The sequence below is a fragment of the Caretta caretta genome, chromosome 4 (assembly GCF_965140235.1).
Source record: "Caretta caretta isolate rCarCar2 chromosome 4, rCarCar1.hap1, whole genome shotgun sequence".
Lineage (NCBI taxonomy): Eukaryota > Metazoa > Chordata > Testudines > Cheloniidae > Caretta > Caretta caretta.
In genome coordinates, this window is record NC_134209.1 from 130,216,907 (window position 1) to 130,243,484 (window position 26,578).

At 39.4% G+C, this 26,578-nt stretch overlaps 1 protein-coding gene across 5 annotated transcripts in view; it reads left to right on the plus strand.

The window, feature by feature from the left end:
- The window catches only part of SORCS2 (sortilin related VPS10 domain containing receptor 2), an 843,749-nt gene that overhangs the window by 807,610 nt on the left and 9,561 nt on the right, over positions 1-26,578 (plus strand). For all 5 annotated transcript variants that reach the window (XM_048848940.2, XM_075128050.1, XM_075128051.1 and 2 more), the window contains exons 18-25: positions 2,051-2,222; positions 6,164-6,350; positions 10,752-10,885; positions 13,432-13,555; positions 15,484-15,596; positions 17,447-17,572; positions 22,119-22,218; positions 25,304-25,406. In XM_048848940.2, coding sequence (XP_048704897.2) covers positions 2,051-2,222; positions 6,164-6,350; positions 10,752-10,885; positions 13,432-13,555; positions 15,484-15,596; positions 17,447-17,572; positions 22,119-22,218; positions 25,304-25,406 — 1,059 coding nt within the window. The remainder of the gene's footprint in view (positions 1-2,050; positions 2,223-6,163; positions 6,351-10,751; positions 10,886-13,431; positions 13,556-15,483; positions 15,597-17,446; positions 17,573-22,118; positions 22,219-25,303; positions 25,407-26,578) is intronic.

Consider the following 26,578-nt stretch of genomic DNA (forward strand, 5'->3'; position numbering starts at 1 on the left):
CAGCTTTTGAGGACAAAGCAATCCACAGGAGAGGGTCTGAACTGTGGGTAAGACCCAACTGGGAGGATAAGGGTCTGACCCTTTTCCCTCCCTTGACTCCCTGATGAGGGAGAATAACTGGATACTTGGACGAGAGCTGGGGAATGTTTGGTTGACTGACTGAGCTGCTGGGACTGACTGGGAACTCCCACTGGGGGAAGTGGGCTGCGACCACTCCCCAAACTAAAGAGAGAACAAAGAGGAAGGAAGCAGTCCAGGGGAGGCAGCTCAGGTGCACCACGAAGAGGCAACTGAGTCATTCCACACCTCTCCCCCTGGGGCTCTGGGCTGGGACCCAGTGGAGAGAGAGAGCCTGGGCCCCCAACGTTTCCCTTCCCCTCAAACCCCCAGTTGGTCCAGGAGAAACCTGGGGCACCAGGGAATTGGTGGGCTGGCCTCAGAGTGAAACCCCACTACAAGGTGCAAGGAATCTCAAGCCAAGGCCTGCCCGTTAGAGCTGCTGGCCTCTGAGTAAAACCTGCTACTGGGGTCACATTTTCCTGCTTTTCTTCACAATGATGAGAGTTAGAAACTTTCTTTTTTAAAATATGTGAAAGGTGAGATTCTTAGGTAACCACATGCTTCCAGGAGCTGGCATTTTCAAGAAAGCAGCAAACATCAAGAGACTAGTGAAGAATCACTAATGTTGGCAACAGTGCACTGCTTCCCATTTGTCTCCTGTTTGCACCCATAATTGGTGTCTTTTCAGTTTCAGTGTTGCTACTACTATTACTAGTAACCAACTTCTTGCAGAGCCTGAGTTAGAGCGTAACAAATGTATTTGGGCATAGGCTTTTGTGGGTTAAAACCCACTTCATCAGATGCGTGGAGTGAAAAATGATGCATCTGATCAAGTGGGTTTTAGCCCACAAAAGCTTATGCCCAAATAAATTTGTTAGTCTCTAAGGTGCCACAAGGACTCCTAGTTGTTTTTGCTGATACAGACTAACACGGCTACCACTCTGGAGCTAGAGCATGTGAATGTGCTCCCCACAGAGCAGCGCATGAGGGATGCAACTTGCCATGTAGAGAACAGTCCTCAAAGACCCTGAATAAACAATCGGAAAAGAGAGAGAGAAATATTTTTCTCTCAACTCTTTTCTGATCATCTTAGGAGCTGTTTATAACAATTGTAACTACACATTTTTCGGATATGACTTTAAAGTTGGCAGTGACCCTTTAATTTTAATCCTTTAATTTTATTTTGGAGCAATTTACCCTCTGATTCAAATAATTTACAGTTTTAGGAATAAGTATATATCCTCACTCAGCTTCTCCTTCTTCCCTCATGTCCTCAGGGGTAAATAATCTGCAGTGAATGTATTCTTTTCCTAATCCTGTGGAGAACTGAGAATCAAAGGAAAGCTTTACCGAACTGTAAACAATAGCGCACAGAACATACACTACAATGTAGTATGATGTCTGTGCTGAGAATAAGTTGCAGCTGGCAATAACATCATCTTTCTCAGCTGCATAGATTGGGACCAAATGTTGAAATGTCAAATCAGGAAAGAAAATCACAGTTTGCTTTATCAGTGAAAATCCGTTTTTTGTTTGTTTGTTTTTTGGTAGTGTATGGCCGTTGTAACGTAGCATGTTTGAACTCAGAAGGATGAAACATCAATTGTGTTAAAAAGAATGGTTAAAAATAACAAACCTGAATAAAACTGATTCTTGCACAATTGCAGCATAATCCTGAGTGCTTCCTTGTTCACCCTCAGCCAATCTTTGTCAGGCTCTATTCTTTATTATTCTGTTATGCAAAATTTGTATTTTAAAGTGTTTTAAGAGCCACGCAGGCATAGAGTAGTTCATCAGCACTGGAATTAGCTCCTTGGGAATGCAGAAGCTGTTTGATCTGATTTCCATCTGAACTTTGGGACATTGACCAGCCCCACTGAGAAGTCAATTACCATGTGGTAGTCATTGTTATACTGTCCTGCAGTGCCCCCAGTGGCACCCACCTGCTATTCTCCAGTCCTGTGTGCTCACTGCTTACTGTTTTATGCAGGTACAGGAAAGTGGTGTCTAATGTATGTGAAGGTGGTGTCGACTTGCAGCAGAATTTAGCCCAGCATATGTGTCCACTGATTGCTCCCAAAAGACTGCAGATCAGCATCAAAGGAGAGAGCCTGGCTGTGAAACCTGGAGAAGACATCACCTTTGTAGTCACGCAAGAGCAGGTAATGAAGAACTTCAGCCTCTTAAAAATGTCAACGCTCGTTTAGAAGTTATTTCTAGGCACTAATTTCTCTCCTCTCTGGATGGTGGGTGAACCGGGATTAGCCCATGGCTTAGAAATAGGTGCACAAACCTTTCTGTTGCTATTGCTGCATCCATTTAACCAAATGGAAGTATTCAGTGAACCTACAAAAATGATAGCTCTGTCTAAGAAACTGGGTTCATCCCTCAACAGCGTTTTTCTCCACTGTTCCTTAAAGACATCATTCAAAGTAGCAGCCGTGTTAGTCTGTATTCACAAAAAGAAAAGGAGTATTTGTGGCACCTTAGAGACTAACCAATTTATTTGAGCATAAGCTTTCGTGAGCTACAGCTCACTGCATCAGATGTGTAGCTCACAAAAGCTTATGCTCAAATAAATTGGTTAGTCTCTAACGTGCCACAAATACTCCTTTTTTTTTTAAAGACATCAGCAACTTTGAAAATCTTAGCTTAAGTGAGTTAAGTGCCAACTCGTTTGATCTGCTTTGAATATTCCAGTCTTCAGTGTTAGGGAGGATTCAAGTGAATTGTAAAGAAATTGTACTTAAAATCATGTGGAAAATGGAGTAGAGACAACATTAATACAGATAAAATGTTCAACCTCAGTAAAGGCATGGAGGGATGATGAAGCCAAAGAGCCTGAAGTAAATTCATGCATTTCAGCAAGGCTGTTGATACAACCTGCACCCCAGATTCATTCCTACCCACAGATGGGGGGATTAGCCATCATATCCCAGATTTTCAAAAAGGTACAGCACCCACAGTGTTACAGTGGAAGCTGCTAGTTCCAGATTTGAAAATCTGGACTTTGTTTCAGTGCCTAAAATGGGAGCTCCTATCTCTTTTTTGACCATCTGGCCCCAATTGTGGGTACTGAGCACATGAAAATCTGGCTCTGAGCTCTTTTAGTCTCGCCTATCAAAAAAGTGAATCACATCTTGTTGGTAATCAGGTAAAACATAAAATAAAATCACCAGGTAGTAAAGGATAATCACATCTACTATGTATAGTCCTTATTGATAAGTTTCCCTATGTTGCCTAAAAGAGGCAATACCTTAAAGGCATAACCAGACTGTAACAGTCTGATCTGTAGGATGGAACAGTCTGATCTGTAAGTTTGTGGTTCTTAACACTTACTCATTAAGTGCCGGATTCTGCCATACTTTCTCTGGTTGAGTACTACTTTACTTTGTCACTAATCCCATTGATTTCAAAGAGTCTGAAGGAAATTCATGCATTTCAGCAGGCCTGAATTGGGGATACTTGCAGAGTAAGTTTCTACTTAATATGTGGCAGAATCTGGCTCTAAGTAGGTATTGGCCTTAGCTATGGTAAGGTCAGATATATCTCCATTTCTTTTCCTAATTCTCTGTGCTGTCATCATTTCATTATTAGTAAAGAAACAGCACTTGACTATAATCTGAGAGCTCAGTGATTCATCATTTCTGTTAATTGTGATGGGGCATCTAAAAATATGATTTTTGTCAGAGGAGGAATTCTGAGACTTGAATGTGTTTCTCTGTCAACTGGTAGAACACCTAAGACATGCAAAGATGCTCAAAGATCACAAATGGTATTCTCTCTCTCTCTCTCTATTAGTGATAGCTATGCATAATACTCTGAACTATAAGTCTCCTTTACAAGAAACCTAACAATTTGCTGCCCCCTATGGCTGAGAATCAATAAATCCATAATATTAGTTAGAAGCAGAACGGCAAGTTTTACACAAGGGACCAATTAGATCTTCTGACAATTAGTGAGCTTACGGGATAGATCCACTAACACCAAAGAGATGTAGTATTATATCTATCTGTCACACAATATTAGTTTATTGCTGTATGTGAATACCGGTTATTAGTTTCACAGGAGCAAGAGGCTTTGGCTCACACTGTGTTCATCTGAGTGATACATTACTGAGTTTATATCTAGTAATATTATTAACAACAAGAAGAAGAAAATAAGCCTTCCCAAGCTCTGCTCGCTCAGTCCACAAAATGCATGAATAAACAATGTCAAGAAAATCCACTATTCGCAGAAGAACTATGTAGATGTGTCCAAGTTCCATTTAATTTAGCTGTATTTTTCCTGTGTTCCTCTTTTGTTATCAAACCATTAATATCTTCCTATTTTAGAGAATGAAATCAGTGCTTTGAAAATGTCAGGGTCCTTAAATAGTATTATAGTAGGAAGGGCATTGTGAGAACAAAACATTCATTAAAACTCAGATCTGGTTTACAACATAACACCTTACTCCTATACCCCCCTGGAGATAGTATATAGGTGCTTTGCTAGCATAAGAAAGCAAACAAGCAGTATTTCCACTTTAGTGTCACCTAAGTGAATTGCACTTACAAGGACACAGCTGAGGAATCTCCTTTGCTTTAAACTTTTAATAAGGTATTGTCTCCTCCACTAAATTCCACCCATCTGTATCCAAAGAAAATGGTGATTTGAAGAAAATGTTCACAGCAGAGGAGTGTACAAGGCAATAAACTCCTTGTGGGTGATGCATTCTGGAGTTGAGGCATTTGAGAACTATGCAGGATCTTCATTGTGAGCATTCTCTCACCTTGTGAACATTTTTTCCTTTTATCTGACAAGACAGAAGAAAATTCATCCAAACAGCAGCACTTAAAAAAAATGTTTTCCTTTCCTTTGTAACGCAAAGATCTGAAAGTTCTTGTCTGCTGTTGCCTCCTTTGATCTTCTGTTAACATCATGTTTTGGGATGAGGTTTTGAAGTATGACTTTTTCAGAAAGTGGCCAGTGTGGAAATGGAATAATGAAACTGAACATATAAAGATTTCAGGGTCATTTGGGAGGCGATGACACGTGATTTTTCAATGCTGTGATTGGCTGAAATCCTTTTGTAGTAATATAATTATTGTAATGCACTGTCAGGTGAGTAGCTGCATGACTGCCTTTCCTGGATGCAATCAGAACTGTTACAATGCATGTCCTAGGCAATGAACTGCTAATGGAGCGTCTCCTTTAGCTCCAGTCATGTGGCTCTGTCCAGATGGGAGAATCTGAGTTCTGTACTCACTGTCATGAATATCCATGGTGTGTAGCCTAGTGACAATGTAAAGTCATAAGTGGTTATGTTTTTTGTTTTAATGAAGTTGCACATTGAAGACAATCTTCATCATCCCAATACTTTAGGCCTGACTTTAGAAAGACAGTGTCATTTTCATGAGCACTTGGCAGAGCTATAATGAATAATAAATTATAGCAGATGGCTAAGGTGGTATAAATGCTATGCTAGCCATAGTAATACTGTGCTAACGCATATGCTATGTCAACTGGGTTTTTGCTAGCACAGTAGACAGGGCTTAAGAGTCCTAGATAAAGTCAAAGAATACTTATAGATTGGGATGGCTCTGCAAATCATGTTGGTCATATCCAGAGGCGTGGTCAGTGTAGCATAATGCAGTTACAACCTGTTGACTAATCTGGAATATTTTATCCTCGTTAAACTGGATCTGTGTTACAGATAAGGGAATATTTATATAGACACACACAGAATCATAGAATATCAGGGTTGGAAGGGACCTCAGGAGGTCATCTAGTCTAACCTCCTGCTCAAAGCAGGACCAATCCCCAATTTTTGCCCCAGATCCCTAAATGGCCCTCTCAAGGATTGAACTCACAACCCTGGGTTTAGCAGGCCAATGCTCAAACCACCGAGCTATCCCTCCCGCCCCACATCACCACTTGTCCTAAACTGTTTGGAGTAGGGATTGTCTTTCTGTTCTGTGTTTGTACAACACTTACAACAATGGGGCCTTGATCCATGGCTGGGGCTCCTAGGCACTACCATACACAAATAAGTAATAATAATGTGTCCTGTTTCTTTGAATCTTGGCTATTCAAAACATCTCTGATCTATTTCTTCTGCTAGGGAGATATTCTAAACACCAAGTACCAGGTGGACCTTGGAGATGGCTTTAAGGCAATATACGTGAACCTCACAATGACAGGGGAACCTATTCGGCACCGTTATGAGAACCCTGGGATTTACCGTGTCTCAGTCAGGGCTGAGAATGTTGCCGGGCATGAGGAGGCAGTGGTGTTTGTTCAAGTTAATTGTAAGTTGTGCTGTTTTGTTTTTCTCTGGTTTCACTTTTGCAACTTTACCACAAGTTGATAACAGCTACGGGGCAGTGATTTCCAGAAGAAATTATATTGAAGATATTATCACCAAAATACATTTCTTTGAATGTGCTCATGCAGTAATGCACCTGCTGCACATGGTTAATGCAGATAATTGTAAATGGGGGAAGGTATTACCAATCAAAGGGAGACCTTACTTTAAAGGGAAGCATGATCTAGTGATTAGATAGCAGGAGCATATAAGGCAGGAGTAGGGGTATCTGTGTTCTAATCCCAGTTGTGACACTAATTCCCTCTACGGTTTCAGGTACCATTTTCAATCTTGGGTGGTTAAATTTAGCCACGTAAATACATATACAGATACTTAAGTAAGTGACCTGATTTTCAGAGGTGTAGAGATGATGTCTTCTCTTCCCTGATTTTCAGAAGTCTCAGATTAGTGGGAGCAGTAGGTGCTCCCCATTTCTGAAAATCAGATCATTAGTTAAGATGCCTGAATCTAGATTTAGTTGCCTAATTTTAGCTACCCAAATTTAAAAATGTTGGCTCCAGTATATATTGACTTAACTGTATATTGCAGTGAGAATGTGCAGTACCACATGAAATAGACCATTTATTTTTCTTTTAATTAAAACCAAAATAAAAACCATCAACTAGAATTCAAAGAAAAGAAACAGCAGTGCACAAGGAATAGCATGCTCCATCAGAGGTTTAATGTACCTCAGTCAATTCATAATTGAAATAAAACAGGCAGCTCACTGCTGGAACTGCATTTTCCTCTCCTTTCAGAACTCATAACAGCTGTTGCTTCTCCTGTTCTTAGATAGGTCAAATAGAACCCCAGAAACAAATTAAAAAAAGGCAAGTTACTTCTCTTGTGTTCTCCAAGTACTAGCTTAAGGCTTTGGGGAGTGGGATGGGTGGCCTCCATCATGAATCCTGGAACCAAGTAGAAAGCAGTAAACGTTGGAGCCTCTGCAGAGATTGGAATGTTTAGTGCAAGTCTACAGGAAATGGACAGTGGCTCCAGCTACCCATATTTCCCTTCTGTTAGCCAGAGTCTTTGAGATGCAGCATTGTCTAGCAAATGATGGGAGTAAAGAGATCTGGGTTCTATTCCTTCCTCTGCCCCGACTGACTGTGTGACCAGTTAGGGCCCTATCTTGTGTCCATTCAGATTAATTGCAAAATTCCCATTAAAAGCACAGGGAGCAGGATTAGGCCCATAACCTCTGTGCCTCAGTTTCATTATCTGTTTTTTTTTTTTAATTTGTGGTAGTAACATTTCCTTACAGCATAGTGTTCTCAGCTTTAATTTAGTAATTGTCAGGTGCTTAGATGCCAAGCTGGTAGATTTGATAAACAGAAGCAGGGAAGGAGAGTGGGTGAGTATGGATCTGTAGAAGCAATATATGCTGCGAATTTTCTCCCTTGAGAATTGTCGCACTCTTGGTGCCTGAATTGATGCCCTGAAGGAGGGCTGAAGGATTGCCTTCCCAAAAAGTCCCTGTGATTTGGCCCCTATATCGTGAGATGAGTGAAGGATGTAAATGGAGTTTCATGTGGTGGATTTACAAATGGCAGCGGGGGAGGTATATTTCTCAAGCATAAAATTAATGCTATATCTAATCTGGTATTGGAACACTCATTTGATTAGGATTGAGTACAAAGGTCGATCCACTAGGATAATCTCTAAACTGATTTTGAGTCCCATCCCCCCTCGTATCTCCCTCGGTATTCCCATTGGACTTTTACCCAACGTCACAGACAACCTTGGAGTCTTATGAAAGTATTTTGTCTCGTTCAGGGTGAGTAGATACTTTACATCTGATTTATGCAGGCCTGATAAATTGTGAGGTTTGAGGAGGATGACCAGGACTAATTAAAATGGAATCTGGAAATTCTGGAGGAATTTAGGTTGTGGGCTCAGAAACACCTTATCCCGTGGAATATCATGAAAGTGGAATAAGCCATAAACCCCAGTATCTCGAAATTCTTTTTACCTGATGTAACAGTCAGTAGGAATGTAGTTTTGAGGGACAGAGGGAAAAGACAGAGTTCATTAAACTTGTCAGTACTAAACTCAAGCCCCATGAATAGGAAAAGTCCCAAACTGCAGGACAGATATGCACCAGATCTTTAAAGAAACTTTTCATAGTAGGATGAACCAATATTATGGTTCTTTGATCCAGAGGATAAGATGCTGCAGCAGCCTAGTAAACTTTACCAGAAGCTAGAGCAAGCCTCAGTTCTTTTAAAAAGCAAGTTGGACCAAAATAAAGGGAATTGCTGAACGACGTGGATCTGTGTTTTGTTGCTTGTCTACAGTGGATGTGAAAGGGATTTGTTTTTGTGAGTGAGTTAGTATTGGGCACCAGGTATATTTTTAAAACTAAACCTACAAAAATTATAGTCTGGACAAACAAAAGTCTTGCAAACCAACTAATCAGTAATTGTTTCTCATTCTGTCTGTTCAGAGGTGTGATCCCAAAACACGCAACATCTTCTTCCAATTCATTCCAGGATGCTGTGACTCAGACAATCAAAAGAACTCACAATTACTAATAATTAGCTAATTCCACCTTCTCTAAGAGTGAAACCATAGCTCAGAGGGGCACTTTTCTCTGGGAAAGCTGAAATAACATGTTGTTACAACCAAAAATCAAGACAGTGATCCTGTTTGCTAATCTGAATAATCCAGACATTTTATAGATGCCCTCCCCCCCAAAAAAATTATTTCAAAATTAAGTAGTTTCTGTCTTCCTTTTGTAGAGGATCCGGACAGCTTTAATCCACATAGTCAAAAAGGGTTTGTTCCAAGTTTAAGAGATTTTACTACCATTCCTGAATTTTCCTCAGGATATTCAGCGGCTAGGGGAGTGCTTTAATTCAGCTTCTTAAAACAACTATTGAAGAAATTCCATTCACTTAAGATCACAGTATGTTGAACACACTAACTTGGTTTTAGAGTTATTTGAGAGAGAGTTTAATAAAAACAGAAACTCTTGTGTTCAAACAAAATTGCACACAATCTGGCCTCTGCGAAGTGGAGAGAGGTAGGTGTATGCTATATGGGCCACCTGCTCTCAGGGAGGAGAGATCTCTCAGAGTATGTCTATGCTGCAGCTGGGAGTGTGCCTCCCAGCCTGGGTATACAGACGTACCAGCTTTGCTTGAGCTAGTGCTCTAAAAATGAGTGTGGATGGTTTGGCATGCGCTAGCCTCCTGAGTATGGATCCAGAGAGTCAGGCAGACTTATACTTGCGAGCCAGCCCGTGACACTGTCTGCACATGCTACTACTCCCAGGTGGTAGGCATCCTCCCAGCTACAGTGTAGGCATACCCACAGTGAGTGTGAATTGGACGTGAATGGGCAGTGATGTAATTAGTGCAAGGAGGATAAGGAAAGGCTCAGAGTGATGCCTGGATTGAGGCTAATTGCTCTGAATGACAAAGAGATGTTTAGAGTACAGAGAGAAATTATAAGATGGATTTGTTATATATAATGACTTACATGATGTTTGTAAAGCACTTTGGGTTTCTGAAATGGAAGGTGCAATATAAGTAAAAAAATAAGTGTTAAAAGCCTCCAAGCTTTGAGTGCTTTTCTGAAACAAATATAACTCATGCCTCCTATAAAGATTTTCTTTCAATAATATTATTTTAGTAAATATGTTTATGGACCCAAATACAATGAGACTAGTAAAAACCCGATACAGAGATTTTAAAGTGATGCAGTTTTTGTACACTGCCTGCAAATACTTATAGCTGCAGGTATAGCCTCACAAGGTAAAACTTCAGAAAGGAACAAACTTACTCTAAGAGCACGTGTTTAATGTACAGAAGTTATACATTTAAATTTGAGAACCAATTAGCTTCTAATAGACAGATTTTTAAAGTATGTATTAATTGGATATTATGCTGAATATTAGCCTGACCGCTGATACTTCGTAATGAAAATGAACAGTCAGCATCATTCTTCTCAGATTTTGCCTTAAAAATATCAGAGGCCTGGTAGAATTTCCATCAATTTTATCTTTGATTACTTTCCTTTTCCATCTTTTTTTTTCAATTGGGCTAAATTTACTTATGATCTTCTATGTCAGACTTGCACAAGAAAGACTCATGCAGGTGCACCAATAAATCACATTGTTCTGGATTTTTATTTGTGACCTCCTTTGTTTAATTAAAATGTCCATGACATACCTTCAGCTCTTTTCATTGATGTATGCAGAAAACAGGAGGGAGAAAAGTAAATTCAGGACCTTGTTCTGTGCAGGTGAGACTGCTGCAGAATTGCTGAACAAGAGAAAAAGCAGAGGCATTCAATAAATTGATGGATTCTTGATTAATGGCCTTTTTGGAACTCTATTCAGCTCCACTGCAGGCTTTACATCTAGAAGTGGTTCCAGTCATTGGGAGAAACCAGGAGATGAATTTGACAGCCATCGTATTGCCCAAGAACCCTAACTTGACAGTCTTCTACTGGTGGATAGGAAACAATCTTCAGGTACACACAAGATTTCACTGGAGATTTTTTTCCAGCCTCTCTTCAGTAAGGATTATGTCTAAGTCCTATTCCTTTCGGGAAAATACTCTCCTAGTATACATGACATTTTGCGGAGTACCTAGGGGGGAGGGATAGCTCAGTGGTTTGAGCATTGGCCTGCTAAACCCAGGGTTGTGAGTTCAATCATTGAGGGGCCCATTTAGGGATCTGGGGCAAAATTGGGGATTAGTCCTGCTTTGAGCAGGAGGTTGGACTAGATGACCTCCTGAGGTCCCTTCCAACCCTGATATTCTATGATTCTGTTTCAAACAGTCTGTTATACCATCTATTAAATGTTATTTAAACCCCATTAAATGATCATGGATTTTCTTTATTGTTCCTTTCCCATTATTGCTATTTTTGTGATTCATTTTTTTTATTTTCATAAACAAACAAAAATACAAAAATATAAATGACTTGCAGTTTGCATATGTTATCAGGTACCACACATTTCACAGGATATCCCATAGCACCTTTAATTTAAGCATCTTTATTGTTTGTCAAAGCTGAAAAATCAGACAATAACACAGGCATAAGATGTTAGGGTCATGGTAATAATCATCATCATCAATCATAAAAAGACACATACAAATAAGCAGAAAAGAGGAGGAGGAGACCTCAGGTATAACAGAAGTCTGGCATTATTTGAGCCATCTCAGAATCCCTTATCCAAATGTATCAAGAAACAGAGTCCAGTTTTTTTTTTAATTCATATCATTGCTCTCCACATCAATAGGCTGTTCTTTCTTTCGCTGCTTACTCAGTCAGGTTCAAATACCAGTGCTCTATTTTGGGCATAAACCTACTCCTCCATTTTTGTAAAATCACATACTTGATAATCATTGCAGCCTTCAAGAACCAAAGTCTTGGTGGTGGAGTTAAACCCAGCGTAGTAGGTACATAACCTAAGGTATAATTCTCAGCTGAGGATTGATTGCTGAAATCAAGCACCATTTTCAGTCTTATGTCTGCCTGACTGTTGGACAGTCCCATAGCATATGCTTCAGCGTTCGTTTTTCTTTATTACAGTGCCAACAAACTTCAGAGGATAAGGGCCTCATTTAGCACAACCTCTGTGGTGTCCATTATTGTTACTTATGTATAAATGGAAATTTCTCATTTAGAATCAGGCTACTTCTCCAGATCATGTCCTTTAGTGGAGTCACAATTATATTGCAGGTTTCAGAGTGGTAGCTGTGTTAGTCTGTATCAGCAAAAAAAACAAGGAGTACTTGTGGCACCTTAGAGACTAACAAATTTCTAAGTGGGTTTTAGCCCACGAAAGCTTATGCCCAGATAAATTTGTTAGTCTCTAAGGTGCCAGAGTACTCCTCATTTTTTAATTATATTGCAATTCACCACCTTTAAGGAAACTGTGATGTAATGCATTTGGGATTGTGGCATCAGTGAATTATGAGAGCTTCTATTTATGTGCTCATTAGCAGAGATGGGAATTGAAATACTGCACAGAAATATATATTGCTGACTAAGGCCGTTTCTGTGATGTTATATTCTTTACAGTTTGTTATAGAGGGATGAAGTTAAGTCTAAAAAGGAAGAAGACAAAAAAGGTGCTCATACACCATAATTATGGTCGTAGGTGGGTAGATAGGTTAGATACATGGATCATAAAACATTACAAATCTAAATCTACTGGGACAGGATTATTCTTTTCTGTTCATTTGGGCTAATTATCTTTCAAAATTATTATTTTTAAATGTATGAGCGCAATATAGTGCTCATAAGAGAGAGACTAAGATTACTGCCTGAGGGAGGAATAGTTCAGACAAGCACCATGTACCAGTCCATTATTTTAGTGTTGGGTTGGTCTTGAGCCTGGAATGCAAATCAGGTGATACTGTGTGGTGGATCTGTGATGTGCACAAATATGGACTAAGCACCTAATTCTGCATGGTACAGAGCACCTCAGATCCCTTTTGACATCTTTAGGAATTGCAGAAGTGCAATAGCGCACCTGTATGGATCGGGCATTAAAGTCAGGCCACAAAATTAATTTAATTGTAACTGATGAAAGAGTCTGAACTCAGGTGTGTAGAGGGGAAAGGCCTATGCACTGAAGGCCTGACCCAGAGCCCAGTGATGTCAATGGGAGTCTTTACAGTCATTTCAGTGGGCTTTGGATCAAACCCTAATAGTCTGTCAGTTATATTAGAAGGAGGATTTGCTCAGTCTTTAAAAATGTGTGTCCCTAAACTTTGTAACTCTAAAGTCAAACACTAGATTTTGAACACTGTTTAAGTATATTTTATATGCATTTTCTGAATGAAGGACTATTTTAGTTTTCAAGTATCCAACATAGGGCAAGCATACCTGGTGGTAGAAAATTGGAATTCGCTGACGTGGTTAACCACTGATTAAAATCACAGAAAAAAATCAATCTGTTATTTGATCATTCCAATATATTTCCATCACTAGTCCTTCACATACTAAAACTTCTTTCATAATTCTTTGTAACATTCTTTTTTTTAATTTTCCTTCTTTTTTAGCCACTTCTCACTTTGGACAGTTTTTTGGTGACAAGATTTGCTGAGACAGGTGAGGTGAGAGTTACAGTGCAGGCCTCCTGTGGGAACTCCATGCTGCAGGATTCCAAGATTGTCCGAGTTTTTGGTGAGATAATTTTACTCCCTCGTTGTATTTTTTTTTTTCGGTCCATTGCATGTACTTTACAATTGCCCTTAGAGACCAGATCCTACTGTGAAATTTTATCCAATGCCATGTTAAACTTCTAAACTTAATACACTAAACTGATCTGTAGTGAAACTCCATTGAAATGGACAGAGAAAGGCTAAGGAAGAATTTGACCTGAATCCCTTATAGAAAATGCTACCATGTTATTCCAAAGCACTACAGATAACAGTTGTGTTAAAGCAGCACTTTGGGCCATATCTGTAGAATGCTATAGAACTTATATGTTTTTATAATATTTTTAGTCATTCTGTTGATCTTACTACAGAACGAATAATGTGAGGGAAAAGAGGTTCAGTGGGGCACATACTTTTATAATAAAAAACATGAAAGAATTTGCTTGTTGTGATAACATCTTTTTGCTTAATGATTTGGGCATTTCTCTAGGAGTTTGGATTAGAAAGAGCTGCTGAAAAATGTCAAATGACCTTTTAGCTAATGTGCTGCATTGTATCACAGTGTATTTTACTGTGCCTTGTAATGTGCTGACGAGGCCTGATGTACCATGAAAATGTAAGAAGGAAGAGGAAATATTTCAACTTGTATATCTGCTGTCAAATCTGGGTATCAGGGATATCTAACAAGTCTTACTTTGCTAAGGTTTGCAAATATGGAGAGCTAAAAGCCTTCATATATCCTGGGGACACATACTTAGCTATTGTCCTAATATTCCAAGCAGACTCTGCCCTTTTTGCTTGTAATATGCTTTTTAATATAACATAATGGTAAACACCAGGATTCAAGCTAAACAGAGTGTTTGTAAATCTCTTGCCCTGGAATAAATGGATTTTATGAATACCTGTGATACCATTTATAAACCCGTCAGCTTTTTAGAAAGCTTTAAAAATATAACCCCATTAGCATGGCTTGTAAGCCTATCATGCTTCTTACTTTTCACTACTGCAGCTGCTGTTAGTATTGGAAAATCCTGAGTCAAAGACCAACAGGGCATTGGGGTTGAGGAAAATAAAGAAATCCTTAGAAAAAATAAATATAAAAATATGGCTCTGTCTAAACTGCCCAAGAGATCATGTTTGGATCATTCATGCATTCCACAGGATCTCTTTCTCTGCTTTGCATTAGGTTCTTCAGGTATGCTTCCAAGGAGCCTGTAAGGAGAAAGGAAAAAATAAAGTCCTGTTTACTAAGGAACTGTCCATTTCTAGTATTTCAGTTATTTTTGGATTACATTCATAGAAATGTTGGGAGTGTAGCTTATTTATTCTTTTAAACAATGCAGTAGTTAGCCATTGCCATACCATTTCTATTCATGTTTTCACAGCTAGACTATAGAAAACATAAAGAAGTATTTATTTTGCATGAAAAAAGGAGCATGCAATGGGCAAGAACCAGATGTTTATGTTTAAGTAAGAATCAAGTCCATAGAATCATGCCCATTAAAAATAAAAGAAACCACAGCTTTATGTGTGGTGTGATATCTTAATGAAAAATGACCAGAAAGATAATTATCCATGGAGTATATGAAATTTGACTTAACATTTTCCATGTTGCCTTTGATTGGTGGCTAGAAATATTTAGACATAAGATGCTGGGAAAGTGGGGAAAATACAAAAATCTGGTATTGGTCCATGGTATCGAATAATGTGAGGGAAATAATGTTAGATTGTAAACTCCTTGGAGTCTGAACTGTGTTTTCTTCTTTTTTAGTACAGCACCTAGCACAATGGGGTCCTGGCCTGCAAATGGGTCTTGTAAGAGCTTCTAAAAATACAAATAATAATAATTAATAACGCTAACAGACCTTTTTTCCAGAGTTACTATTTTCTACAAAACTGTTTTTCCCCAATTCTCTTTGAATTATTCAAAAATGTTTCTTTTCCTGTTTCCAGATCATTTTCAAGTCCTTTCTCTAAAGTTTACTAAACATCTGGACATGTATAACCCCAACATACCAGAGTGGAGGGAAGACATAGGCCTGGTAGTAACACGACTTCTTGCAAAGGTGCTCTCTCAGTTTGCTCGTAAACTGCTCCTTCTCCAGTCATAAAGTTGAAGGTTAAGTTAATGCCTCCCCATTTAGAAAAAAGTAGGCAGAGCAGAACAATAAAACTATCCCCATGAGTGACATTTAGAAGCAGTTTGAGACCAGTGTCACTTGTGTATACAGGCCATAGATTACATTATTGCAATACTGTCAGTTTCTTTCCAACACAGGCTAATTGGGAATTAACAATAAATACTCCTCTCAGGGATTTTGGGGCCAGGTGGAAATATTAGCCAATACTGTTGACCTTGGGGGAAAAAATGTAACATGAATGTGATGTAGTTAGGGGTTACACAAAGGGTACTATAATATACAACACTTAGTCTTTGATTGATTGTTTGTTTTTTTTTAAAATAATTTACAGCTTTGCATGTGTAACTCTGAAAATTACAGAAAATATGTAAGGAATTAATTTGCTGCAGCCACTTTATGTAGATTGCAGGTATGAATAAGACATAGATTCAGATTCGGGGCTTCATTTATGCTAGAGCTTGCTAGGGCTCAGTCCCAGCACCTCTAGGCTTAGCAGTTCATAGCCCCGGTACCTCTGGGCTTGCCACATCAGTTATGAACATAAAAAAACTGCTTGAGTCTCGGCACCTACTTGAGCCCTGGCACCTCTTTCATTACAAATTAAGCACTGCTCAGATTTGAACGCTGAATTGTCCTGTAGGTTACTTAAGTCAAGCTTCACATACCAGCATTGTGACATGGATAAAGAGTAATGCTGTTAAGGTAGGGAGCACTTGAGTGATAATATTCAGATGCACACACTGCCAGAGATAAGCACATATTGAATTCTGTCGTGGAGCATATCAGTAAGTTATGACCCCAGAAGTAAATATTTATAGAAATAGTTATCACCAAGGAAACACAGAGCCCTATTGTCAAAGGGCCCCCAGTGAAATTAGTGGCCTTACAATGAATTTGCACCAGTATAAACCAGATCAGGATTCTGACCTTCTGTTTTACACCTATTTCACCCCAGTTTATAACCCCAACACCTACTAAATGCCAAATTAATGGAACTCACTCTATCACACATCAACTTCTACCCATTTCATAATGTACATCTGCCTGATTAGTGTCTTCCCTTCTTCCTCCCCCTCCCCCCCCGAATCAAATTGGCTCTACATCTTAACTTTTAAAAAATCATATACAAAAAGTTAGATACAATTATATGGATTTCAGAGATTGTTCATTTGACCTAAGGACTATGAGATTTGACCAGTTCTTTTCATTAAATTCTCACAACAGCCGTCCTAGATATATATCACACAACAGAAGAATTTGTGACAAATGGTAACATTTTCAAAAGTGATGGTGGCATTTAGAAGCCAAAGTCCTACTGAATTTCAATACGACTTGGGCACCTAAGTGTCTAAGTCACTTTTGAAAATGGAACTTGTACTTCTAAGACACTTAGGCACTTTTTAAACATTTTATCTTGGAAGATTACATGCTCACTGCACAGTTGTGGTAAACCTGCAAACCACTTTGGCTTCAGTTCACTCTTTCCCATGATACCATTAGAGCTCTTTGATATGATATGTGTGATAACACTTCTAATTTTCAAAGAGCTTTTCAAATCTCTGCTAATTAATGTAAGGTTATGTGCAGCTTTCTGGCTTCCAGTGACTTCCATAGAATTCTCTCTACATATTAAAAATCTTAACACCAAAGACCAGATCCAGAAGACCATATGTGAAAGTAGCTACATATTTTATTTATTTTTTGTATAATACTGACAGTATAAAGTTAGTATAGCATACAGGCCTGTAAATCTTTGCATGTCTTTGTCTCTGCAGGAAACTAATATCCCTGAAGAAACACTGGTGACTGTGGTGAAACCTGGTCTGCCCACAACTGCTGATTTGCTTGTGCTGCTTCCAGCAAACCAGCCAAAGCGGAAGAGAAGTGTAACTACTGATAAGGTAGCCAGACCAATCTGTGTCTGATTAGGGCCAAATCTTCATCCCATTGAAATCAGTGGCAATACTCCTACTGGCATCATTGTTGGGCCTTACACACCTCAATGTCATCCACCCTACTTATTCTGGGCATGACCTATGTAAGAGCTAGCAGCAATTGCGGTCCTTGTCTTTAGTAGAGTGCAGTGCCTGCTCCTTCCCTGTGCACCCTGGGATGGAATCTACCCCAAAGGCAACAGGAAGAGAGCAGGCCATGGTCTTGCCTCCTACTCTAGTCCAGCCCAGAATGTGGGATGGCATGCAGTGGGGAATATGCTGCAGTCCCTGCATTCCTCTCCAAGCTCCTCCAGAGTGTCTCCATACCAGCTCTGAGCTGTGGCCATTTGCACAAGCCAGCTCCAGCTGGTATCAAAATATTTCTCAGGGATGGCTAATATTTGTCTGTTGTTACATCTGCAACTAAAGTGATAACATATTGGTTTATAATGATCCAGTAGATTAAAATTCTCTAATCAGGAATACAAACCTGTGGAAACCACATATTTAGAACATTAACATTTTTGATTAGAGGAGAGGCATCCTCCTCACTGTCTTAAAAAATACATTAGACCTCAGATCCTACTGACTCAAGACTTTAGGATTTGGCCTATTACATGAAGAGCAGGTGGTTTCTGTCCTAATGGTCAGGAAGCTTATTCAGGTACTGAGGCAACAGGAGCAAAGAGTTTAAGTGCAAACGGACAAAGCTCAAATATGAGACTTTCCCCTATCTCCCATTTCCAAGTGAAATATGCTCAGTGGGAAGGGGTCCTAGTTCAGTAGAAAATCAAAATTTGTCCACTGGCCCTACCTCTGATTTATAATGTATGACATTATGCCTTTTTTCCATAAAATGAATGTCTCAGCTCTGCACCAGTTTTGCGTTTCAAGCATTATCAGTTAAAAAGAGTTATCATTTCAGAAACCATTAGTTTTTAAGAGACTAGTTCAGGAGGGGAATATGTTACAAATAATAAGGTTCAGCGAATAGGCCACAATATCCATCTAGCCAGAGTGTGTCTACTGGTAGGCAGGCCCAAGCTCCCAGGGCAACATGGTACAAAAACCTCATTCATGGAATTGCTTAAAGAGGCAAATCTCAAAGTATTTTGATGTGACTTTTGAGTATTTGAGCAGGAGACTTTAAACTTAACTTTTAACTTTCAGAATTGGGTAAATTAGGATTGAGAATGGTCCTAATGCAAGAAAAAACATCCTTAGGCTCCCCCTCCCATCTCAATGTGACGTTCTGGAAGACTGAAGTGACAGTTAATTTCCAGGAAGCACTGTATTTTAATAGATAGCTTACAAAGCCCTATGTGAATTGTGGCTTGTAGCCAGGTGGGTGTCATCACCTTGAAACTCTTAACTTCTTTGCTCCTTTTAAGGAACGAGATGCTGATTTATGATGAAATTGTATCTTTTTCTGTTCCAAGTTTATGTGGAATGGACCTCTTCAATAGTTAAAAGCAACAGATTAAGGCAGACCCTTTTGTCCTGCTGTTTGTTTTCTTTTTAAAAAAGAATACCTAAATTATTCAGATTAGCTCCCTTAAAATCTCAGCCATTGCTAGTGGTCTGCTTCCAGGGAGCTTGAAGAATACCATCAGTTGCATTCAATGCTGCCTCAGTGTTTTCATGGTCAGATCTGAACCACCTTTCCGGATATTCCAAGAGGAAAGACATGAAGGGCTACACTGAGCTGCTAATGATTTGGAGAAATTCCTAATATCAGGACTGGATAAAAATGAAAGCAATTTAGTATTGCACAGTTTGTATCATAAAGGTCCCCATCTGAGAGCTAACTTGTGGCTATTGGAGCACAAAGGGGATGCCAAAGTCAGGATTGAAAAGATAAATCTGAGAGTAGCTATATATTTGTCATCATACTTATATGTTGCTGACAGAGTCCAGTCAGCATTCAGCTGGGGGAGGGGCATACAAAAGGGCTTACAGATACCAGGAGCAGAAAAAGCACCTCCATGGACACTGGAAGGAGTGTGTTCCCTGGTAACCTTTTCTCCACAGTGGGAAGAGGTGCAGCATGCAGCTTCCCCACCACAGCCCTAGAGCTGCTTACTGGTGTATAAGGCAGTGTCACCCCGGGCACACCCCTACTGACACACCCTGTGTTGAACTTGGAGTGGAGCTATAGGTGCTAGCAGCCGCATCTTCACCACCTTAATGTAGGCAAGGCAGACCACTGAAGCTACTGGTGTGTGTGCATTTCTGTGTGGAGTGTTCTTTTTAAAGAGGAGATCACAAATTTTTATAACATCTACGATTGTACCAAAATCTGTGTTACTCAGTAAATATCCTTCCAGAAAACGTCCATGGCAAACTTACCACCCTAAGGCCTAATCCAGTGTCCAATGAAGTCAATGGAAAGACTCCATTGACTTCATTGGGTGTTGGGCTGGACTCTTACTTATCACTTGTGACAAACCGCCCATGTTTATGGATCATTCATTCTTGATGTATAACTGAGAGGAGAACTCCAAGATCTTCAGTATTTCCCCCTTTTCATGTTTCAACAACGGGACGTTTATTCTGCTGATAGCTCCAGTTCTGAAAGTTGGTGCCCTGGCATTCTTGTGAGGCTTTGTCATGTACTGAGAATGCACTCTGAGTCTGCCTATTAACCTGGGCAGCCCTTATGGACTCTACTTTATATCTGTACTCTGAAATGTAAGTGAAATTAATGTCACTATAAAAGTTTCAGATCTCCATGTCATTTCAAAAGAGAACTAGATAAATTCATGGAGGTTAAGTCCATTAATGGCTATTAGCCAGGATGGGTAAGGAATGGTGTCCCTAGCCTCTGTTTGTCAGAGGGTGGAGATGGCTGGCAGGAGAGAGATCATTTGGTCATTACCTGTTAGGTTCACTCCCTCTGGGGCACCTGGCACTGGCCACTGTCTGCAGACAGGATACTGGGCTGGATGGACCTTTGGTCTGACCCAGTATGGCCATTCTTATGTTCTTATGTGTTACTCACTTGCTTGTGTCTCAAAGGAATTGCACTAGGAAGAACTACTTTTAGATCTGGAATGCTTATGTGATTTGAGAATTGCTGGTTGTTTCCAGTTAAGTATGGTTCAAGTACAGAACTCTGTTGGAGAGAGACTGAGTAAATATATTTCAGCAATGGTTGCATTATTTTACAAGTTGCTGTTGATACAACTGTCAGAACTATTCTTCATGTCAGACATGGAACAGAATAGTGGAAACAATATATGGCCAAGTCACTAAGTTGGGGATAAAAAGTTAAGAATTCTCTGGGAGAATTCTATTGAAAATTAACTGAGGCCCAAATTATGTTACCTTTACACTGAGTGCACAAAGAGTCCTATTTAAGTCAATGAAACCATTTATGGACTGAGTGTGGGTATGGGGATCAGAATTTGGCCCTTTGTGAAATTCATGCAAATACTATAAGAGAAACAGCAGGGGCTTTTCTACCTAATAGGCTGTGAGGGCTTGTCAAAACCGAGCACAGTAATATAAAAAGAGCCTCTCTTAAAGGTTTCATAGATATAAAGGCAAACTTAGGGAGGCCGTGGAATCTCCATCATTGGGGATTTTTAAGAGCAGGTTGGACAAACACCTACCAGGGATGGTCTAAATAATATTTAGTCCTACCTTGAGTGCAGGGGACTGGACTAGATGACCTCTCAAGGTCTCTTGCAGTTCTATGATTCTCTTAAACTTTTAATTTGGCATCCTGTGGGGAGCGGTATCTTGTACTAAGGAACAGTCTATAAAACTAGCCTTGATCCTCTGGAAAATTGCCTATGTTGAAGATGCAAGCAAGAGAAAGAGAGGGACCAGATGATGTGTCTGACAGTGGTGGGATGTGGTGGCACTTTTAACGGTGCTGTTCCACAAAAATGTGGGAGATCATATTTTAATATGCTTTGTCCCCATTAGAAAAATAGGAGAAACTGTTTCTATGTGGATGGAAATAACTGTTTTGACAGAATCTTCTTAAAAACATTTTACAAACAGCCAGCCAGCCCTAGAGATAAGCAAGTGAAGTAAAGCATGACATGCACTGCATTATCAAGCAACAGTTACTTTTCATGTGTAAGAAATCTAAAGTTCCAGAGAGGCCTGTCTTTTGGTATCATTAGAAGAATATGTATATTGGAGACAGGTTTCAATGTAGATTATTCATTGTGCAAGTTACAGTTCAGGTGGGCCCAATAGCTCCCGTAAATGAAATGTTGTCTATCACATAATGTGGAAAAAAGTAAAGAGCTCCATAAGGGGAAGAAAGACTTGGATATAAACATTTGTAACTTTCCAACATTGATGGGTTGCACAGATTCGAATGATTTTTAAAACCAGAATTGCCTAAAAATTTACAACTAATTGAAACGGTCAACAAATGTCTTCTGGGTTTCTCACCATATTGAATGAACTTAGAGGTTTCTCAATTTAGTGCATTGAATTTCTCAAAGTTGAACTATGTGGAAGATGCGTGACATTATCTCTCTTATGTTTTCAGAGAATAGCTGCTATAAAGCAGGCCTTGAATGCACATAACATCAGCTTTTTCCTGAGAGAAGGATATTGGGTCTTAGTGACGTTAGCCAGCTCTGATTCAGGTAAAAACCCAATCTATAGATTGCTATTAGAGTTCTGAGAGAAGTGTTACATTAACTGGTTTCTTCTGCTGTTTGTTAATTTAAAATGTACCATCAAAGCAGCTTATTTTACAGTTTTTCATTATTTGTTTGTGATACCCTGTTAGAAGCTTGAAAACACTCTGAGTGCAGGAAGTGGAAGCCTGCAAGGATTTTAAAAATTAATACTTGCCACTCCAGGCTTGTATTAAACTCCCAAGATTACAGCTTCTCTCTGACCTTGGCTTGGTAAACGCTGCCAACACCCAAATGCAAAAAAACCCCTTGGACCCAGGAAGGAGCACTTGGGAATTCCTCCCCGTGGTGTACCCTCAAGCCCTTTCACCCAACCCTCCGGGGAAGAGGTGAGAGAGAAAACAAAGGAAATTAGCTGTTGCCACCAGCTAATCAAACTGCATATGCACAAACCTCTTAGGACACCAAAATCCAGTCCTGTTCTTAAAAAAGGTAAATTTTATTAAAAACAGAAAGAAAATACATCTGGAACTTAGGCTTTTGCTAGATTTTAAAAGAGCAATTCCAAAAATCAAGCACCCAAAATAGCTTTCTTGGGGGTTCAGTTTAAGGGTTAGAAGCAAACAAAAGCATCTCGGGTTAGCACAGGGGAGTCCATAAGCGAATAAGAAATAAAAGAAATAACCCTAATCGTGTCTTTTTAGACATTCTCTAATTTTACTTACATATCTGAGGCTCCAGATAAGTAAGTTCGAGGTATGAATTGATAATCTGTAATCATGCCTGGCTTAAAGCTGGTTACAGCATTACTGCTCCGTGTCCCTACAGCCGAGAGAACAACAGACAAAGAGAAAGGTTTCAGAGTAACAACAGCTGTGTTAGTCTGAAACAAAGGGAAAGTTTCTTTCTGAATTTTAAAAAGTTCTGCTTTCCTATTGGCTCTTTTGGTCAGGTGCCCACTCCTTTTCTTTTACCTGTGGGCTTGTTAACCCTTTACAGGTAAAGCAAGCAGAGGACAGACCAAGAAGGATTTTACAACTCACTGGCTGGCTGGGTGTCCGTCAAAGTGAGCTACTCCTCCCCCGCCCCTCATGTATCACACTCACTTTTGTCCTTTTCACTAAAAAGTAGACAGATTATCAAACACTGGCCAGCTTAATACAGGCACAAATTGAAAGCACAGTTTTGGATGCTCAGATATCAGAGCCCCCAATTTGCCAGCCTGTAAATTTGGACCCACAGATCCAACCTACAAAAATAGAGACAAGGACTGAAAAGTTTTCTGCATTTGTGTGTGGGTATTTTATGAAGGGAGCATACAATGAAAAGGCTGTGTTTTAGCAGCCAGGACAGCTTCAACTTAAGCCCTCCCTGACAATGTCAAAGCCTCTTTGTTTGTGCATGTGCATCATCATTCATGACACCTGTTCTGTTTGTTGCTGTACGACACTGACCCAGCAAAAGAGCAAAGCACATCGGGCTCTATTCAGATGTGTCATAAATAGTGATATAAATTATATATTGCCAAGTTAGTTCCCAGGGCAAAATAAGGCACATCCTCTCTATATCTTAGGTTCCACTATAAGACTCATCACTGTAGTTTCTAATCTGAAAGTTACCGTAGAAATCATTTGTGTTAAGAGCCAGTATTCCCTGGTGGGAAGAACAGAGACTAGAACTGAGGATTCCTGAATTTCATTCTAGACTCTGGCACTGTGTAACTGTGCAAGTTAATTGACCTTGCTCTATCTCAGTTTCCCCATCTGTAAAATGAATATAGTAATGTTTATGTATCATATATAATAGAGAAATGTGAGGGCTGATTGACTATTGCCTACAGTACCTTTGGAGATCCTTGGGAAAATGGCACTATCCATGCAAATAATTACATTATTTATTTAGTTATTTATTTATTTCATTTAAATTTGTCCTCTCTCCAGCATCTGTAAGTTGGTCTACAAATTAGTTTATGGTGCTGCCTATTTTACTCCTGGGGGAATGGTGCGCCCTGCGCGGGGCGCAGAATTCACACCTTCCACAGATTTCTTGGCTCCCCCGCAGAAAAATGGGGGAGCAAAGAAATCTCTGGGGTTCACACGCCCCTTCTGCAGCAGCGCTGGCGCGTCTGCTGGGATCAGCTGGCATCAGAGAGCAGATCACTGTGGTGAGGTGGGGGGAGGGAGGCTAGTCCTGGGTCCATGGAGAGACAATAAGGGGGTGAGGCGGGGCACCTGAGTGAGAGAGACTCACTCTTTCCCTCTCGTCCCTGTTGCTGCGTCCTGGGCTTGGAGGCATAGGGCTGTGTGAAGCAGGCTCTGTCCCTGAGGCAGAGTAGAAATGTAACAACTAAACAGGCAGGCTTCTCATGTTATCATTGTTAGTTAATTGTTCCCATTCTTAGTCAATTAAGGCTCCTTTACCTTGCCAGAGTGGTGTAAAGGAGCCTTATTGTAAATGACAGTAAGGGAATCCTCAGCTAGGAAGGTCTGTGTGCTTTCTTGCTTTTTTTCCTGTGCCAGAGAGGAACAATGGGGTTAGATTACAGCTCAGGATCTATTTTACTTATCCATTTAAAACAAAATGCAGGACAATGATTAGCAAAACCCTATGACTTTCTTGTGTGAAAGTCTGAGCAATTTAAAGCTACCTTCCATTTTACAGAACACCAAAAACCAAAATAAAAGTAATGCAATTTAAATGAAAATCCAGGATTATAACTAGATGACAGGGTCTTGGTTAGCAAGTATTTGTAACTTAACTTTCATGCATTTAGGAAATGGTGAACAATTATGATGATTTTTTTGGTATCGTAGTTTAAATAAATTACCAAAATAAGTGAAACTGGTGTGATTATATTGAATTATTCTGACAAATAAAAAATGCAGAATTTTGGATTTGTTTGGTGCAGAATTTTGGAATTTTTGGCACAGAATTCCCCCAGGAGTACTATTCGAAGAAGTGACAAGGAGATGGTAAAAATAAAAATCTAGTGGTTTTTATTTAAGAGATTCGATAATAAGGCAAACCCAAGATGATGATTGGTCTGAAAGCAGATTTACTAAGCTCTTCAAATATATGTCTTGCATTTCAGACTCTCAGAGAAGTGGAGGAGGCAGTGGATACTGGGCTATAGTGGTTCTCTTTGTTATCTGTCTAGTTGTAGTTGGAGCCTTCATTCTCTACAAATTTAAAAGGCAAGTAAACCTTATATACTTTAAGAACTAGATTTGTTCACATGATCATTTCTTGAAAAGTAGCCTTTTTTGAAGCAATGCACTGATGGGTCTCTAGCTTTTAAAGCCCATGTTTTTTCTGAGCGTTTCAGACATCAAGGTTATAACTGATGTTGACGTAGGTAAATAGCAACAATGTGGGAGCGCGTTCAGCTTGCGTCAATACAATCACCAAAAAATAGTCATTCTAAAATATATTCCTAATTATCTACTCTGAGGAGTAATGAGTAACCTAGGCAACCAGGACAATTAATTGATCCACAAGTCTAATTTCTTACCAAGAAAACAAAACAAAATGATGTGGAATTTCTCTGTTGAACATGTTAGAGTTTGATTACTGAAACAGTGCCACACAGGTTAAGAGTATCCAGCTGTGATAGAAATGATAAGTAAGAATTGAGTCCGCACGATAACGTATTAGGGAGGAGATGAAGAAGCTATGGAAGTGGCCTTAATATAAAAAATATGTTCTTGAGGAACAACTGATACCACATAAGCTGTGTAAGCAAATACTTATTCCTTTAAGAACTCTAAGACACTTTTAATCTGCATTTGATTATGGAGATGAATTCATTATTGTTCAGGTGGCAGGTTACTGGCTTTTTTATGCTGGTTTATGTATTTGTTTTATTATTTGGCCATGGTCCTGGTATTTTTTGTTAGGTACTCAAAAGTCTTCAGGTTTGAGCAGTGTGGGAATGAACATTTATTATCATTTCACAAAATCTGCAGTCTTTACTCAGTGAAAACACCTATTGATTAGGCCCATTATTATTTCAAGATGGATTTTTATTTAAAATAAACATTCTTTTAAAGGATAGACTAGGTACCATGCTGTGCTAGCGATAACAGCAAGAGTATAGCATTTAACTGAGAGTTCAAGTTAGCAACCATCTTTGTTATCTCATTAGACAGAGGTGCTTTGTTTCATGGAGGAAGACTCTCTTGGCTTTCCAACCGTGGAATCTTAAATTTCTTGATATTTGTAGTGACTTATTGTTTTATAGGATGAAACACAAAATTTGATATCAGACTCTGTCTACAGCTGAATAAAAATAATAAAAATCCATTTAGCTATTCTGGGTTCCCAGAGCAACAAAAAATCATCAAAAAAATGGATGATGTGATGCAAT